General features: G+C 42.5%; 1 protein-coding gene across 5 annotated transcripts in view; it reads left to right on the forward strand.

The window, feature by feature from the left end:
• LOC124622098 overlaps nt 1–18006 on the forward strand; it is a 118140-nt gene that overhangs the window by 21744 nt on the left and 78390 nt on the right. For 4 of the 5 annotated variants that reach the window (XM_047147697.1, XM_047147695.1, XM_047147699.1 and 1 more), the window contains one exon: nt 16623–16772. In XM_047147697.1, coding sequence (XP_047003653.1) covers nt 16623–16772 — 150 coding nt within the window. Of the gene's footprint in view, nt 1–15870; nt 16019–16107; nt 16244–16622; nt 16773–18006 lie in introns of all 5 variants that reach the window. The other variant, XM_047147700.1, reaches the window with a different exon arrangement.

Consider the following 18006-nt stretch of genomic DNA (forward strand, 5'->3'; position numbering starts at 1 on the left):
CATCAACTGTATGGGTGACCACGCTGCTTCCTCTCGAGATTGCCCCGTTTTTAAGGACGAAAAGCTCATCCAGGAAATCAGAGTGAAGGAAAAGGTGTCGACCTTTGCTGCTCGAAAATTATTCGCCAGTCGACAGCCCACCGTGCCTCAGACAGGAAAATACAGCACTGTCCTTGCTTCTCCTCGGTCAACAAAGGAGGCGGCCACGCAGACTTGCGACCTCACCTTTAGTGCCACGGTCGTCAGATTGGCCAGCGCAAAGATCGCCCGTTCAACCTCACCACTTTCGCCTGCCCACTCTATGGCTCACCCTTCATCGGGTTCTGCTAAATCTCGAGCCCAAAAGTCAGACACCAAGACTTCGAAAAAAGAGCATACTCGTGAAGATTTTTTACGTACCCCAACTTCACAACCATCGGTTCCTCCTTCATCTAAACATCATACTTCCAAGAAGGCTACAAAGAAACCCAGTTCATCTCCTTCTCCGCCAAGGCGTGTCCCATCTACAGCACCACCTGGCGGAAATCGCCCTCGGCCGTCTTCTGTGTCGCAGAGGCGCACTGCTGGTGGCCGATCAACTGGCCGATCGCTGGTGGCAGGAGCTGCTCCTGAACAACCTATGGATCAGGATCTTCTGCCTTCGGCTGAATGCCATTCCATGCTGTTGGTCGCAAGCTCTGAGCAGTCGTTGAGTTGACAGCGACCTTGGTCACATTCCTCCATTTTCTGTTCACCCTATGTCCATTATCCACTGGAATATCCGCGGCATTCGAGCCAATCGGGATGAATTGTCGGTCCCCATACGATCCTACTCGCCGGTCATCTTCTGTCTTCAGGAAACAAAGCTGCGTCCCCATGACCGCTTTGTTCTCCCTCATTTTCAGTCTGTCCGATATGATCTCCCCTCTGTTGAAGGCACTCCAGCCCATGGAGGACTCATGATTCTTCTCCATGATACTCTCCATTATCACCCAATCCCCTTAAACACTTCCTTCCAAGCTGTCGCCGTCCGTCTTTCCCTTTCCGGGTACACATTCTGTCTTTGTACTGTATACATTCCATCGTCCACACCAATGGCACGAGCTGATCTCCTTCATCTTCTTGGTCAGCTTCCCCCCCCCTCCCCCCCCCCCTCCCCCCCCCCATTTGCTGGTTGGGGACTTCAATGCCCACCACCCGCTTTGGGGATCTCCACATCCTTGTCCACGTGGCTCACTCTTGCTAGACGTCTTCCACCAAGCGGATCTAGTTTGCCTCAACACTGGGGTCCCTACATTTTTGTCTGCCTCCACGACACATTTATCTCATTTGGACCTTGCGGTCGGTACTGTTCCGCTAGCTCGGCGCTTCGAATGGTTCACCCTTGATGATACACACTCGAGTGACCACTTTCCATGTGTCCTTAGACTGCAGCCTCAACTGCCATATATGCGCCCGCGATGCTGGAAGTTTGGCGAAGCCGATTGGACACTTTTTTCGTCTCTAGCGACATTCGATGACCGTCACTTTCCCAGCGTCGACGATGAGGTCAAACACATTACCAACGTTATTCTTACAGCTGCGGAACGTTCAATACCACGCACCTCCAAATTGCCCCGGCGCCCCCCAAGTATCCGCTATAAGCAGTTCCGTGCGCGATGCCATCGTGTCATCTGCGATAGCAAGAAGGCAAGCTGGAAATTCTTTATTAGCTCATTTAACACCTTCACTCCCTCCTCGGAAGTTTGGAGTCGGCTTCGACGGTTATCAGGCGCGCCTAGTTTCTCCCCGGTCTCTGGGCTCACTGTCACGCATGATACATTAGTGGACCCCGTCGCAATTTCTAACTCATTGGGTCAGCACTTTGCTGAGATTTCGAGCTCTTCAAATTACCCGCCAGCGTTTCTCCCGAAGAAACGTGCAGCTGAAGTGCGACATCCTGCTTTTTCCTCTCAAAATCGCGAAAGCTACAATACTGTTTTCTCCATGCGGGAACTACAACATGCACTCTCTTCTTCTCGCTCCTCCGCCCAGGACCGGATGGTATCCACGTCCAAATGTTGCTGCATTGATCAACCCATAGTCTGCGTTACCTCCTTCGCCTTTATAATCGAATTTGGACCGACAGTACTTTTCCCAGACGATGGCGGGAAGCTATCGTCGTTCCTGTTCCGAAACCTGGAAAGGACAAACATCTCCCCTCTAGCTATCGCCCCATTTCTCTCATGAGTAGTGTCTGTAAGGTTTTGGAGCGTTTGGTGAATTACCGTTTAGCTTGGTGGCTGGAATCCAGCAGTCTTTTAACACCTGCCCAATGCGGATTCCGAAAGCATCGTTCTGCAGTTGACCGTCTTGTTGCTCTCTCCACTTATATCATGAACAATTTTCTCCGGAAACGCCAAACAGTAGCAATATTTTTTGATCTGGAGAGAGCATACGATACCTGTTGGAGGACAGGCATCCTCCGCGCACTGTTCCGCTTTCGAGGTCGGCTGCCCCTTTTTCTTCGCGAATTTATGGCAGAGTGCACATTTAGGGTGCGGGTGAACACTACTCTCTCCCGTGAAAACGGGGTACCCCAGGGCTCCGTGCTGAGTGTTGTACTATTTGCCATTGCCATAAATCCAATTATGGATTGTCTCCTTCCTGATGTCTCGGGCTCCCTCTTTGTGGACAATTTTGCGATCTACTACAGCTCTCAATGGAGCAGCCTTCTTGAACGACGTCTTCAAGGATGTCTCGATCGCCTCCACTCTTGCAGCATCAAAACCGGCTTCCGTTTTTCTCCCAGTAAGACCGTTTGTGTTAATTTTTGGCGACGTAAGGCGTTTCTTCCGCCCTCCTTACATCTAGGTCCTGTCAACCTTCCGTTTTCAGACGTCGCTAAATTCTTGGGTCTTATGTTTGACAGAAAACTGTGTTGGTCCTCCCATGTTTCCTTCTGCGATCCCTCAACACCCTCCGTGTCCTGAATGGTACCTCCTGGGGAGCGGACCGAGTGGTCCTTCTCCGCCTCTATCGCGCCTTAGTGCGCTCCAAATTGGACTATGGAAGCATAGTCTACTCCTCTGCTCGGCTGTCTATTCTTTGGCGTCTCGACTCTATCCACCACCGTGGATTACGTTTAGTGTCTGGAGCTTTTAACACCAGCCCTGTGGAAAGCCTTTATGCTGAGACTGCTGAACCTCCGCTGTCCAATCGGCGAGCAGTCCTTCTGAGTCGTTATGCTAGCCATCTGTCTTCCCTGCCTGCTAATCCAGCCCATGACATTTTTTTCGACGCCTCCTTTGATGTAGGATACGCAGGCCGCCCCTCCTCCCTACTACCACCGGGAGTCCGCTTCCGTCAACTGCTCCATTCTCTCTCCTTCTGCTTTCCTAAAACCTTCTTGACAACTTGGGGTACAGCACCGCCTTGGCTCCGTTCCCGGATCTGCCTGCTCTGTGACCTTTGTCGATTTCCCAAGGAAGGTACCCCTTCACTTGTTTATCGTCGGGCATTTGCTGCTCTATGTGCACAAATGACAGAAGCTACATTTATTTACACCGACGGCTCGAAAACATCGTTTGGTGTAGGGAGTGCCTATATTGTTGGCGACACCCCAAATCACTTTCGGCTTCCCGACCAGTGTTCGGTTTATACTGCGGAGCTTTACGCTGTTCTCCAGGCTGTCCACTACATCCGCCGCCATCAGCGGATACAGTACATCATCTGCTCAGATTCTCTCACCTCTCTCCTCAGTCTCCAAGCTCTTTACCCTGTGGACCCTCTGGTCCACCGGATTCAGGACTGTCTGCACTTGCTCCACTTGGGGGGCGTCTCGGTGGCGTTCCCCTGGCTCCCAGGACACGTTGGTATCTGTGGAAATGAGGCGGCCGATATTGCAGCCAAGACTGCAGTCTCTCTTCTTCGGCCAGCTATTCAATCGATTCCCTTTGCCGATCTATGGAGCGTTTTATGTCGTCGTGTTCTTCATTTATGGCACGCACATTGGTCGACACTTCCCCATAATAAATTGCGGGACGTGAAAGCTCTTCCTTGTGCTTGGACCTCTTCCTCCCGAACGCGTCGTCGGGAGGAGGTAATTTTAACTAGACTCCGGATAGGGCACTGTCTTTTTAGCCATCGACATCTTTTAAGCGGCGATCCTCCCCCACTCTGTCCCCACTGCTCTCAGCTGTGGACGGTAAGACACCGTTTAATTGAGTGCCCCTATTTTAATCCGTTACACTCCCGTCTACAGCTATCGCCTGATATATCGTCGATTTTAGCAGATGACACGCACTCAGCCGATCGCGTTCTCGAGTTTATTAGTGCCAGTGAAATGACGTCAGTCATTTGAAGCTTTTTTTGGGGACAACCACCCCTTTCTGTAGTGGATTTTTAAGCCTTCCTTCTGATTTTAGTTTCTCCAATTTTATGACTTTCGTTCCCATTGCTGCTGGTTTCCATTTTCGGTTTTTTACTGTTTCCTAAGTCACGGACCGGGCGCTAATGACCATAGCAGCTTTGCGCCCTAAAAAAAAAAAAAAAACTGTGGCGACAATCTAAATCTTTGTGGGCGAGAGGGGATTGGTGGCTTTTTGCTTGCGAGTGTGCCTGTGGCCTTTCTCCTGATACGCACACCTAATCCAGCGCCTACTATCGATCTTCATGCTACATCTCTGCCAACTGGGGTGCTGGCGATAGCTTACACCAGCAGCACAAGGGCCTATGCTAACAGCACGACATTGCCTGCAGCATCTCTCCTGGGCTTGTGGCCATATTTGTTAGACTCCGAGGCAACTGGAAAACTGTGACCTGGTCAGATGAGTTCCAATTTCAGTTGGGAATAGCTGATAGTAAGGTTTGAGTGAAGTACAGACCCCACAAAGCCGTGGACTCAAGTTGTCAACAAGGCACTGTGTCTCCATAATAGTTTGGGCTATGTTCACACCGAACCAGCCACTGACAGTAAACCTTTGCGTTCAGGTCCTTCGAGACCATTTGTAGCCAATCATGGACTTCATTTTCCCAAACAACAATGGAATTTTTATGAATGACAATGTGCCATGTCACCGAGCCACAACTGTTCACAATAGTTTGAAGAATATTCTTGACAGTTCTAGCGAATGATTTGGTCACCCAAATCACCTGACAGGTATCCCATCGAAAGTTTATGGGACATAATCAAGAGGTCAGTTCATGCACAGACTCCTGCACCGCCAACACTTTCACACTTATGGATGGCTATATATGCAGTATGGCTCAATATTTCTGCAGGGGGCTTGTTGAGTCAATGAAACATCAAGTTGCTGCATTACGCCAGACAAAACAAGGCCCGACATTTTATTAGGAGTTATCCCATGACTTTTCTCACCTGAGTGTACATAAGAAAATAAAATAAAGTACACAAAGACTCTTAAGAGCACTTGACCGCGAAAGGCAAAGGTCCCGAGTTCGAGTCTCGGTCCGGCACACAGTTTTAATCTGCCAGGAAGTTTCAAATAGTGTTAAGTTCTGTAATGACATTACTTTTGGTGTTTGACTTTTAGGTTTTAGGTGTGTGTGTGTGTGTGTGTGTGTGTGTGTGTGTGAGAGAGAGAGAGAGAGAGAGAGAGAGAGAGATAGTTAAGTGTAGAGACTGTGGCTATGTGAAATGATCAATACTGCTATAACACAAGTAATTATATCACATACTTTCATCGAACTGGCTGCCTCCATCAATGTTCGGCAACTGTCTTCGGTGTCTGTGTTGCCACAGGTTGATTTTCCAGCATCTAGGTGAAATTCTTTTGTGGGTCAAACAAACCTGCAACCATTCAAGCTACCCTTCTTGGTATACATTACAAATCCCCATTAGTCCTATTTGGTGTGGGTGCCACATACTGGAGCAACATTCTAGGATTGGTCACACAAATGTTTTGTAACCAATCTTCTTTGTAGACTCATTAGATTTTCCCAGTATCCTACACATGAACTGAAGCTTACCACTTACTTTACCTATGACTGAGCTTAAGAGCATATGTGATCATTCCATTTCATATCCCTTCAAATTTTTACTCCCAGGTATTTGTGTAAGTTGACTGATTACAGTTATGAATCATAGATATTGCAGTCATAGGGTACTATGTTTTTGCATTTTGTGAAGAGCAAAATTTTACCTTTCTGAACACTGATGACAAGTTTCTAATTTTTGTTCCACTTTGAAATCTTGTCAAAATCAGACTGAATATTTGTGCACAATTTTCATACAGTACCTTATTGTAGATAACTGAACCACTTGCAAAAAGTCTGCAGTTGGTGTTATGTTAATAAAGAACATAAGCAGCACCACTCTTCCCTGGAACATGCTTGAATTTACTTCTGCATCTGTTGTTGACTGTCCATCCGAGATGACATATTGCATTCTCTGTGATCCAGTCACTTTATCATAATTTTGTTAATAAGTCTTTATGTGGTATTGAGTTGAATGCTTTTTGCAGTTGAATAAATACTGAATCTGATTGGCTAGACCCATGGCTTTCAGAACGTCATGTGATAGTTGACAATGTCCTTAGCCTGAAATTGTTCAGTATTACAACAAATGAAGGAAACATATTGCCTGTGTGCTTCTGTCCCTTGTTCGCAGCCATGAGTGGCTGGCGTTTTCAAAGTTTCACTCTCCGTTGTTGATGGCAGACTGGAGTCTAGACCGCAGCCGGAGATTATAATTATGTACCTGTCTCCCCAATGTTTGAAGGCTTTTCCCTTTTCATTTTTACTGTTTTTCTTCACTTTCTACCTACAGTGGTTGTTTGCTGCAATATGGAAATACGAGATCCATTTAGCAGGAGGAGAGCATATCAATGGAGTGGAAAACGGCTATTATGTGCCCCATACATAAAAAAGGAGCTAAAATAAACTGCCAGAATTACCTAGGAATATCCCTGCTAAATACTACATGTTAAGTGTTCTCCAAGATCCTAACTAGGAGGCTTACTCCCTGTGTGGAAGAGAGAATTGGTGACTATCGGAGTGGCCTTACAAGAAATAGGTCAACTACTGACCAAATATTTACATTATGCATACTACTTGAAAAATGTTATAAACATCAAATAATCATACATCAGCTTTATATTGATTTTAAACAAGCCTATGACAGCATCTCAAGAGTGACATTGTGCAATGTGATGGAAGAGGCAGGAATACCTAAGAAGCTTGTTAAACTTACTATGATGATCCTCAGTGAAACCAACTGTAAAGTAAAAATACAGGACGAAACCTCCAGAGAAGTGGAAGTGAAGAATGGTCTGAGACAGGGTGACAGTATCTCCTCACTACTATTCAACCTCTGCCTAAAAAAAGTCATAAGTCAGATAGAGATAAATAGAGGAGGAATTATTTTTAATCATTCACTGCAGTACCTACCGTACGCGGATGATGTGGCATTACTCACACGAAACACTGCTGTGCTGTCTATCAACAACTAGAGAGAGGTGCAAGAGAACTTGTCCTGGCAGTCAATGTTGAAAAGACCAAATATGTGGCAATGACCAACCAGCAAAACCTACCAAGTCTCAGGATTGCTGACAAGGAGTTTGAAAGGATGAGAGACTTCAAGTACATCGGATCAACTATCAGAGAGACGAATGACATCAGCAGCAAGGTGAAAGCTGGAATACCAGCAGGCAACAGATGTTACTTTGTCACTCTACCAGTGCTTAGGAGCTCACTTCTGTCATGAAAATCTAAAATCCTCATTTACAAAACAATTATAAGACAAGTTGTTATTTATGGTGCCATGACAGCAAATGAGGAAAGGATCTTTAGCATTTAGGAGAGAAAGGTTCTGTGTAAAATATACAGCCCAATATACGATCAAGGAGATTGGCGCATCTGTACGAATGCAGAATTAGAACAACTATTTGAAGAACCTGACATTGTCTCTACCCTAAAATAAGAAGTCTGCGATGGGCAGGACAGGTGGTCAGAATGGAGGAAGATAGAACATGTAAGAAGATTTTTGATGGCAAGGCAGAAGTCAGAAGACGGTAGGGATGTCCCAGAAAGAGGTGGCTGGATGGAATTGAAGAAGACATGAAAAAGCTGGGTGTCAGAGGATGGAGATGGAAAGCCATGGACCGGATAGAATGGCAGGGTATTGTGATGCAGGCCAAGGCCCTTCAAGGGCTGTAGAGCCAAGAAATAGTAGTAATTTAGCTTGATAGCCTCAGGCTGTATATGATCTCTGGCTGTGGACTAGACTCCAGTCCACCACGAGGAAAGGAGGAGGGAAACTTTGAAAATGCCAGCCACTAGCACTGAAGAAACATCAGAAAAATTGTCAAACAAACATCGTCCGAAGAACTTGAGACAGAAACCAAAAGGCAATATGTCAACAAGTGGCCATGAAAGCCTCTGTAGTTTTTAAATAAAGTAAACGTGACAGTTGCAGGCAGGAAGCACTCATTTAATCCATTTGTCGTAGCTGTGGACCAAAGTTCAGTGAAAACATCTCATTACATTATAGCTCAGAACACACTCAAAGATTCTGCAATAGATGGATGTCAATGGTATTTTTGTGAATAACTAAAAGCACAGTTTTTTGTATGGAGAGCAAATTCCAAGTAGAATCTGATAAGGATATCCCACGGCCCTGGTATTCCTATGGTTGTGTGACTACCACCAAGTTATCAATTAGGATGAATGGGCATAGAGAGAGGGGTGTCTACTTGCAGTAACAATATCCTGTTGCAGAGCATGCTATACAACATGACAGTTGTGATCTTGGTGTATGTTTCACTACACTTTCCATTTGGATTCTCCCCCCTGACACCAGTTTCTCAGCTCTATGCAGGTTGGAGCTGGCATTACAATATGTCCTTAGTTCTCGCCACGTGCCTGGCCTTAATTTACATTGAATTATTTACTTTCCTTGGTCTCGGTATTTCTTTTCAGCAACTATTCCTTTCATTGCCCCTTTCACTTTTCCATGTCTCTTATTTTTATGATGTGTCTATTTTTCCGTGCATCCCCCTTTCCCACCTCACCTCACCTGTCTGCCACGTGTAATGCACTTAGCTTTCTGCTCTTATTAATGCTTGCAAGATGTTATATCAGAAATCTCTGTCTTACTCTTTACCCAATCTTCCACCTTCTGGGTCGTCAGGTTTTTGAATCTCGTCTTGTACAGTCCCCAACAATCAGTCTTTCCTTCTAATCCTATCCAGTAAGTCTGCCCTGACCCGAGATTGTGGGCAACTTTTCCGTAACTCTTCCCATCTCTGAAACCTTGCCAGTCCTCGTCCCTCATCCCTCTTCCGTCCCCTTCAACCCTTCTGCCAGGAGGAGCCACTGGCTTGGATAGCTTGCACGTTTCCTTAACTTTTATACGTGTTTTCTCCTGCTCCAGCTGGGTGAGTAGACTTTTTTTATCCATACATTTATATTATATTCTCAAAAATTGATTATTTTTGTTGGTATAACTTTGCTAGTAGTATGTTAATGAGAGAAAAATAGTAATTGTGTTTGTATTCCAGCAACAAGTTACAACAGAGGTAAGCAAGAAAAAAAGTAATTCAGGCAGTTAAGTTTATTGTTTCAAATCAAGGTAGTCACAGTTCTATGTTGTGAGACCTACAATGTCTTAATATTGCTGAGTTTGGCGAGATGATGCCAGGCAGCTCCCTACCAGCTCTGATATCGCTGCTCCCTCAATTTTCTAAAAGAAACTTCACAGTGGGGCAGACTCAGTAATTTACGAGGGAGATGATAACTCGCAGGTTCAGATATCTTGTATGAATGATGTATTCTCACTCAGCAGGCATGGTAACTTCTGTAAATGAAATTCCAAACCATCACTTCAGTATTAAGATCTATTAATAAAGGCTGTGAAGCTACAAGGTTTGTTGTACTAAATGTTGTGGTCCTTTTCCTTACGTGGCTCAACAAGCGGCAGACATCTTTACTTTTGAAACTATTACCCATCTAATCCTTGCTGCTTAGGTGTTATGAGCTGAATTAGCCAGTAATTCTGGATGGAGTCTTCAAAACAGCAGTAGATGTCGCCTGTGATGGCAGCATCAAGTGGGACCAGGTGCCTTATCTTTCTTCACCTGACTACTCTGAAGATCCCCTGCTAGCTGCTACTGCTGCCCTGTATGTCACACACTCACAGCAGCAGCAGGCTCTTGCCTCTGACAACATTGTGCATACCTCTGTCACAAAGGACCCACTTTTATGTCTCTCTCTCATCATTTTGCTACCCCCACAAAGAAATGTTCTTGTTTGTTATCCTTTACCCTGCTTTGTTATATTAATAATTTAGATACTTGCATGGTTCACATTAGTACAAAAAATTACTATATTTGTCTAAAATAAATTATCATCATCTTATTTTGTAATACTGTAAATGTAGCAGTATAAGAATTTACATAATAAAAGAAAAGTCTCTTGGCCGAGTGTACCAATCTCGATTAACTGTTAACTGCAGTTAAGTCGATGTATAATCCTGTTCAACTCAAGATTCTGGTGCACCAACATCGATCTAAGTTAAATGAGGGTATCGACCACGGTTGTCTTTAACCGGGGCTCTTTCCCGGTTTTCTCAACATAATCGCGGTTTTAGAGGCATACGCTATTAATATGGTGGTGCATTTTGATGTTATGGATGGCATTGAGAAAGAATTTTTATACCTTGACCATTTAAATCGTGGCCAAAACCGTGTTGGAGTGATTATGGAAAGGGGAAACCCTTTTGAAGATTATAGTGACAGGAAGTTTGAAGAGAGATTTTGTCTGTCAAAAGAAACAGTGTGGTGGTTATTAGACCAAATTAATGATAGGTTAGAATTTCCTACTGATCGGAACAACCCTATTTCTCTGATGAACAGACTTTTGATTACTTTAAGAGCATATGCAACAGGTGCATTAAACATTCTTATTGGGGGCAACAATAATGTACATCGTACAACAGCACAACGAATCATCAGTGATGTATCAGACATCATAGCATCAATGTCTCCTCGCTTTATAAAATTTCCTACAAGAGAAGAAGTGCACTCTGTGATGTATGATTTTAGTCAATTGGACTGATTTCCTGGTGTTGTTCGTACTTTGGATTGTACCCATACAAGAATTCAGTCTCCTGGAGGACACAATGCGGAACTTTTCCGTAGTAGGAAATCATATGTTTCCTTTAACTGTCAAACCATTAGTGATCACAGTTTGTTAATAAGAGACATTGTTGCTCGATGGCTGGGCTCTGTGCACGACAGTACCATATTTCTCAACTGTGCTCGCAGAGCTCAATTTGAAAACAGAGAAATACCACAAGGTCACTTATTGGGAGATAGTGGTTATGCATGTAGATCCTACTTGTTAACTCCACTTTTAAACCTGCAAAATGAAGCGGAGTATCGATATAACAGGTCTCATATTAAAACTAGAAACACTGTCGAGAAAAAATATGGCTTGTGGAAGAGAAGATATCCCATATTATCTGTAGGAATAAGATGTGATCTACAGAAAACAATGTCAATAATTGTGGGTACTGCTGTCGTGCACAATATTGCGAGGAGTACAAGCAGTGAAGAACCACCAGAAGATCCAGAAATTTCTTGACTTTTAAATCAGTTACGTGACGAGAGAGGCCCCAACATTGAAGATAACGAACCTGCTACCTGGACAGCAGATGTGTCCTGATGGCACATTACCAGGAAGAGCAGTTCGCTGCACTATAATTAATGAACATTTCCGATAAGGTAACATAAATACATTGTTCAGGATGAAAAATTACGATTATAGTTACGGGATTTCACCATATTTTTAATTTTTCCGATTATTTCAGCATATAATCTATTATTTTCTGTTATCTAGGGAACATAAAAGTACTCACTGAATGGGTGTGTAATGAGACATTCAGTGGTACGCCAATAACACTTTCAAATTTCAAACTAAAAGCCAGAGTGTGCCGTATCCTATGCTTACGACGAACACAGAAATGTTATTAATTTATGAGTGAACTTATGAGGAGTAGAATGAAATTGCACCTCCACATTGGGCCACATTGCCTGTTTTTCTTTTAAGCTGCAGCTGTCAGTTTTCTTATTTTCAAGAAGAGATGCATTTGCAACCATCAGTTCAAGAAGGACATCTATCTCGTACTTCAAGAAATTCGGGGTTCTTCTTTTATTCTCCATTATTCTCCAAAAAAAGGAACAGATCAGAAATAGGTACTGAGGTACGTATACACACTTCTGCTTGTCGATGGAAACACAGCAAAGAGAGAATGTGACACCAGTGATTATCTGTGCAATTTCATGTTTACTAACATCTTTGCATCGTCAGGACACGTCCATTGCAATGCACAGAGTTTACCGCAGTCAAATGCACGGTTGGCTGACGATGGTTTGCTGACCAGCAATTAATGTTGGTGCCCTGCAGAAACATTTTAAACACGGTTTACTTTTAACCATGATTGCGGGACCTTGGTTGTCATGCTTTTTGACCGGGATTGGTGCACTCGTCAATCTGTTTATTTGCCTCTCCGGTTTTCTGCCAAAGACAGGCTTCTTGTCTGATATTATAGTTAGAGTCGCAAATGTAGGCAGCAGAGTTTAGGCTTGTTCTGCACACTTGACGTCACACAGTCTCTGGCAGCCAAAGAAACATTCATTGGTGTTTTCTGTGCTGTGAATGTTGTAGTCAGTGTGAACATTAAATGTGATTGTAACAAGTTATTTGGTGAATTATTATTCAGTTAGCACACTGGACTCGCATTCGGGAGGACGACGGTTCAATCCCGTGTCCGACCATCCTGATTTAGGTTTTCCGTGATTTCCCTAAATCTCTCCAGGCAAATGATGGGATGGTTCCTTTTAGAGGGCATGGCCGTCTTCCTTCCCCGTCCTTCCTTAATCGGATGAGACTGATTACCTGGCTGTCTGGTCTCTTCCCCCACAACGACCCTAACCATTATTCAGTTTGTTCTGAGTTGGTAATGGCATTAAGCTACAAATTATGCGTAAGCAAGTGAAAGACATAATTAGCAGGATACATGCTTTCTTCAAGCACAAAGCCCCACTGTTCATGTAATGCAACTGTTGCTTGGAACCGGCATCACTGCAACTCTCGTCTCTGCCCCAACCTGGTGGATCGCATCTTTCGTGAATCAGACATTAGAGACACTGCCCCCATTATCTCTGTATTTGCTGCGTAAAAGACTCAAAGTCTTCCATTTCTGTAACATTCAACAGTATTGTGCTGTATTGGATTACTTTTGGAAAGAAAATATGTTGCTAAAATATAACGGAACTGTTACAGGCTGTTAGTACAAATTTACTTGATACTGAATCAAAATGTTTCTCAAAATTTGTGATTTCCATGAAAATTGGTAATTCATACCCATTGTTCCATTTTGTAATTTTGTTTATGACTTCAAAGTGTTTCATTGGAAAGTTCGCTGTAGAAAGTTACTTAAATGCCAGTGTTATCAATGTACTGTGAAAAAAGTTTATTGGAGGAGTTCCTAGTATTCTCTGCAGTCTTTGACCATCACTTCCTGCCAGCTGACTTCTGTCTCCTTTTCTACATCCAAGATAGAAGACTAGGTAAAATCGTCTGAAGGAGGCCACTAAGTGCACGAAACTGGGTAAGAAATTAAATTTTTTTTGTGCAACTGGTCACTGATTTTTTAGATATATACAACTACAGTTGCTGAGAGTGGATGAAATACTAGTCACTGTAGTGTTGTACAGTGCAACAATACAAGCATACAGGGAAAGCTGAACAATGGGCTACCACAACGGTGTGTTCTGGCTACCACTTTACTCAAGTCTTTATACCTCAAACCTGCTGAACACTGCTGCAAGGAAATTTGAGTATGTTGTTGACCTAGCTTTATCTATCCAACATAAAAACTATGCAGTCACTGAGACAATTTAGCAGAAGATTTATCCACTTAAAATGAGTACTTTAAGAAATTGGGGCTTATACTAAATCGTGACAAGACCCAAGCTAGTTGGTTCACCTACAAGACCCAAGCTAGTTGGTTCACCTAGATATCTCAGATGCAAATTGCCAGCTGAAATTTTCTTTTAATGACACAATGCTCGAATGCCAAAAGCATCCGAAATATCTAAGAGTGACTTTAGACACAATCCTAGGTTTCAAACAACGTGTTGTTAATATTGCCTCCAAGATAAGGACTCACAACAACATTATCGAGTTTAGTGGCACTACAGGGGCAGCTTCAGCAAACATTTACGAACTTCAGCATCAAACCTGGCATACTCTGTAGCCAAGTATTGTGCACCAGTCTGGTTGAATAGAGCTCACTCCAAAACAATACAACTATGAGGATGGTTACTGGCTACTCAAGTCTGGTACTGCATTGCTGTCCAAAACTCAGCCACATAGCCTCACTCCTACTGTGCGGACAGGAAGTGCTTGTGAAGGAATGCAAGAAAATTAAGAACATTCCTGAACTGTCCATTCGTCATGACATATCCCAGCTGGCAATAAATCAACTATGATGCTGAAACCCAATCTGGCATCTTGCGCAGCGGCTTGCAGGTAGCAGCTTCAACCTCAGTGCCAAATAGTTGGAATCTTGGAATAAAAATGCCCGCATATCTACACAATCTAACAGATCCACTAGAAATGACCAATGGTTTTGAATTCTCTTGTTGTATATGAAAAAGTTTAAGCTGAATATGCATGGGACATTGTATTTGTGCAGAAAATTGATACAAATGGAGAAAAACTTCCAACATGAAACTGCAATTGGAGTTCCTAGACAATGAGTCATCATCTTGTTGATGAATGTGAGCTGAGAGCATTTCTTGCTAATCCAATGGAATTCTTTGTTCTAACACTCACGTGCCTTGAGTGGGTAACTGTTAACCAATATTAGCATATGGAATTTATATTTTTCATGTTTCTTCTCTGTTAATGTGTTGTAATACAGTGTGTCATATATGCTAAATGAATAAACAATAACCACCAGACTTCTTTTTTATTACTGTGAGTGCTAAGCCTATGTGCACAGACAGCCCCATGATAATGGTCCTGTTGTCATGTAACTCTATGTTTCCCAGCTCCTACCTAGTATGAAACCCACCCCATCTGACAGAACAAGGTGGCACAGTGGTAAGACACTGGACTCCCATTCAGGGTGGTGGTGGTTCAAATCTTTCAGTAGTCATGCAAATTTAGAGTTGAGTTGCTGTTAATTACTAAAAGTAAATACCAGTGTTGTTTCTTTGAAAAAAGATAAAAGTGATTCCCCCATCCCCTCCCCTTTACCCAATCTGAGTGTATGCTCCATTGATTTTAACCTCATTGTCAACAGGATTTTGAACTGTAATGTCCGTTTTCTGCTTCACATCCTTCCTAATCCTTTTGACCCACCATATTCTGAGTCATAATTATTTCGCCTTTGTAGCCAAAATCCGCTAACTAATCTCGGATACTTCCACAGATACTAGCTTGGCACCATCCTGTGTTACCTTGTTTACAGACCACCTAGAGGAATCTTACCTATTTATTTTCATTGCGGCTGTTGCTAGATACTTGTGTTATCTATCTCAAGTGCCATTCAAAACTGAGATTCAACATCTGAAACTGTTTTATGCTACATTATATTTTGCACAGATGAGTGTAGTATATAGCCTCCATTTATATTTCAGTGTGGTACATGTAAAGTTCTCTTGTAATTTAAAATGACAGATTTTTTTTTATGTGTAAGACTGTGCTTTTTCATGCTACACTGAAATTAGTATTATTTTTATATGCTTCACAGGACACTAAGCCTGTACCTGGATTGGTAAGCATTGTGATCTACTTTTCATGTCTTGTGCATAATCCTTTTTCTGCTGATGTGTGTTTTGTGTGTGTCCTTTACTGAGTGAAAGTGTAAAATTATTGCAGCAGTGCACATTTGTTTCACACGATGTGGAAGTTAATGTGGCGGTAATCTCTCGAATGTCGAGGAACAATATAGTAAAGCGCATTAAAGACAAACCGATTGGTTGTCACTCCGCATGTGGGAATACTTGACGGAAAATGTTTCCACAAGGTATGCCAAAAATGTGTCCCATATTTACCACTTACAGCAAGCTAGGATATAGCTTGTTGCTAATTGTGATTGTACTTTTCATTTAACAGAAAGAAATTTTTATACATATCAGGCTGCAGGCACCAGTTGTAACTGGAAACTGAGACACATTACAGAATGCAAGGAAATTCAAATACCAATTTATTTTTCTTGTTTGGTGCATTCATCATACAGAACCGATGCTGGGTGATTATTTCAACTTATATCACTGTATTAATAAACAGTCATCAGGTACCTTTAAGTTTACTGTTGTCGTCATTGTTTTTACCTGTGCTTTAAATCAGCTGACCATTGTTCAAATGCAAAATGATTGCATGCACAGCTTTCTGTCATTAAACCCTTCACATCACTTGTATGTATGCCGCCTGCTTTGTAATTTTGGAAAGCTTTGTTGATTCCTCCCTGCGCCCACAAGCATATGTACCTATCTAAATTTTAATGATGCCAGACACCTTCATGTACACGGTAAAGCCCTAACCCTAGCATGTTCATCAGTGGTTTGCTGAACTTCAGTGTTTTTAGCAGTAATGATTATATTTGTGTGAATAGTTTATTTCTGCTGCAGGACCGCTACTTGTTTTGCTCTGGTGCCTGTGATGGGAAAGTGAATTTATATTCTGCATTGCGCATGGAGCTACTTATGTGCTACCAGATCACAACAATGACATTAGCTCGGAATGTCAATGCTGTCCGTTTCACCTCAGATGGCTCCAGGGTAAATATCATGGTTTTCTTAGAAAGAACTACAGTGTATTAAATGCTTTTTTGCCAAACTTGAGAAAGTGTGTTTACATATTTGCTTTTTGTATGTATTTTCCACAAGCTAATAAATAAATTGTTTCTGAAGATTGGCCAGTGGGATCAGCATTTTTTTTTTTTTTTTTTTTTCTTTTTTTTTTTAAGGGATGACTGTTACAAGACGGTACAGAGCTCAATATTTAATTTCAGTCCAGTTAAAAAACTGTGTTTTAAAAGTTGGTTCTAACCCGTTATGGGCATGCATCAAATTTAGCTTTTATATCTCCAGTATCAGAATATTATTGTACAGTTTGTGCCCTTATTCTATATTATACTTCAATTGTTCTGTGTGAATGTAACAAATGTTAGGAAGCAAACAGTTCTGTGTGGCACTAAGTGGAGTAAACACTTTTTTATTTTTAATGTTTTTTATATGTTGTGCCACTTAATCTTTCGTCTTAATGAACCATTTTTACGGAATGTTGCACATCAATATGGAATATATTTTCAGAATTTAGAAACAATATCCTACTGAAGCACGCTTTTAGGTAACTCCACATTTCTGGTTGAAGAATTATTCTGGTCCATGGAATTCTGATAGTGGTAACAGAATTTCACTTGTAATAGAACTGTATTTGAAATCAATATTCTTGTGGAATAGACTGACTTGTCAGGTGTTCTGACCTTTTTTATGACTCCATAAAATGACAGGTTTAACACTGTTACTTGAGTAAGTAAAAATAATAAACATTCTCACTATGTTGGTAGTTAAAGTAACATTTGGACTACATGGAGCCTTTTCTAGACAACTTTGATATATCTCTTCTGTCTACCAGCATATTTTTTTTATTTTTACAAATAAAAAGTGTCGCAGCACACAACACAAACCAACAAACCAAAACTGGTTTGTGTATCTGTTTATTTAATATGACACATGTTGACACAACATACAGTAATGTTAAACTGCTGGGAGGGTCCTGTTGGCCTAGATATGGACAAGTGTAAACATCAGTGATGTTGGTGGTGCTTGTTTTGAGTCAGCGTGCGCAGCCAGTGTTGTAGACTTGTGCTGGAGGCCGACGGTGCAGCCTCTGGTGTCAATCCCCCATATTCATGGCTATCGAGCCTTAGCTCAGTGCATTGAGTAACATCCAGGGTGTGCTTGAGTGGCCAGTGTATGGATTGGGAGCAAGGTGGACAGTGAAAGGTAA

The sequence above is a fragment of the Schistocerca americana genome, chromosome 7, assembly GCF_021461395.2.
Source record: "Schistocerca americana isolate TAMUIC-IGC-003095 chromosome 7, iqSchAmer2.1, whole genome shotgun sequence".
NCBI lineage: Eukaryota > Metazoa > Arthropoda > Insecta > Orthoptera > Acrididae > Schistocerca > Schistocerca americana.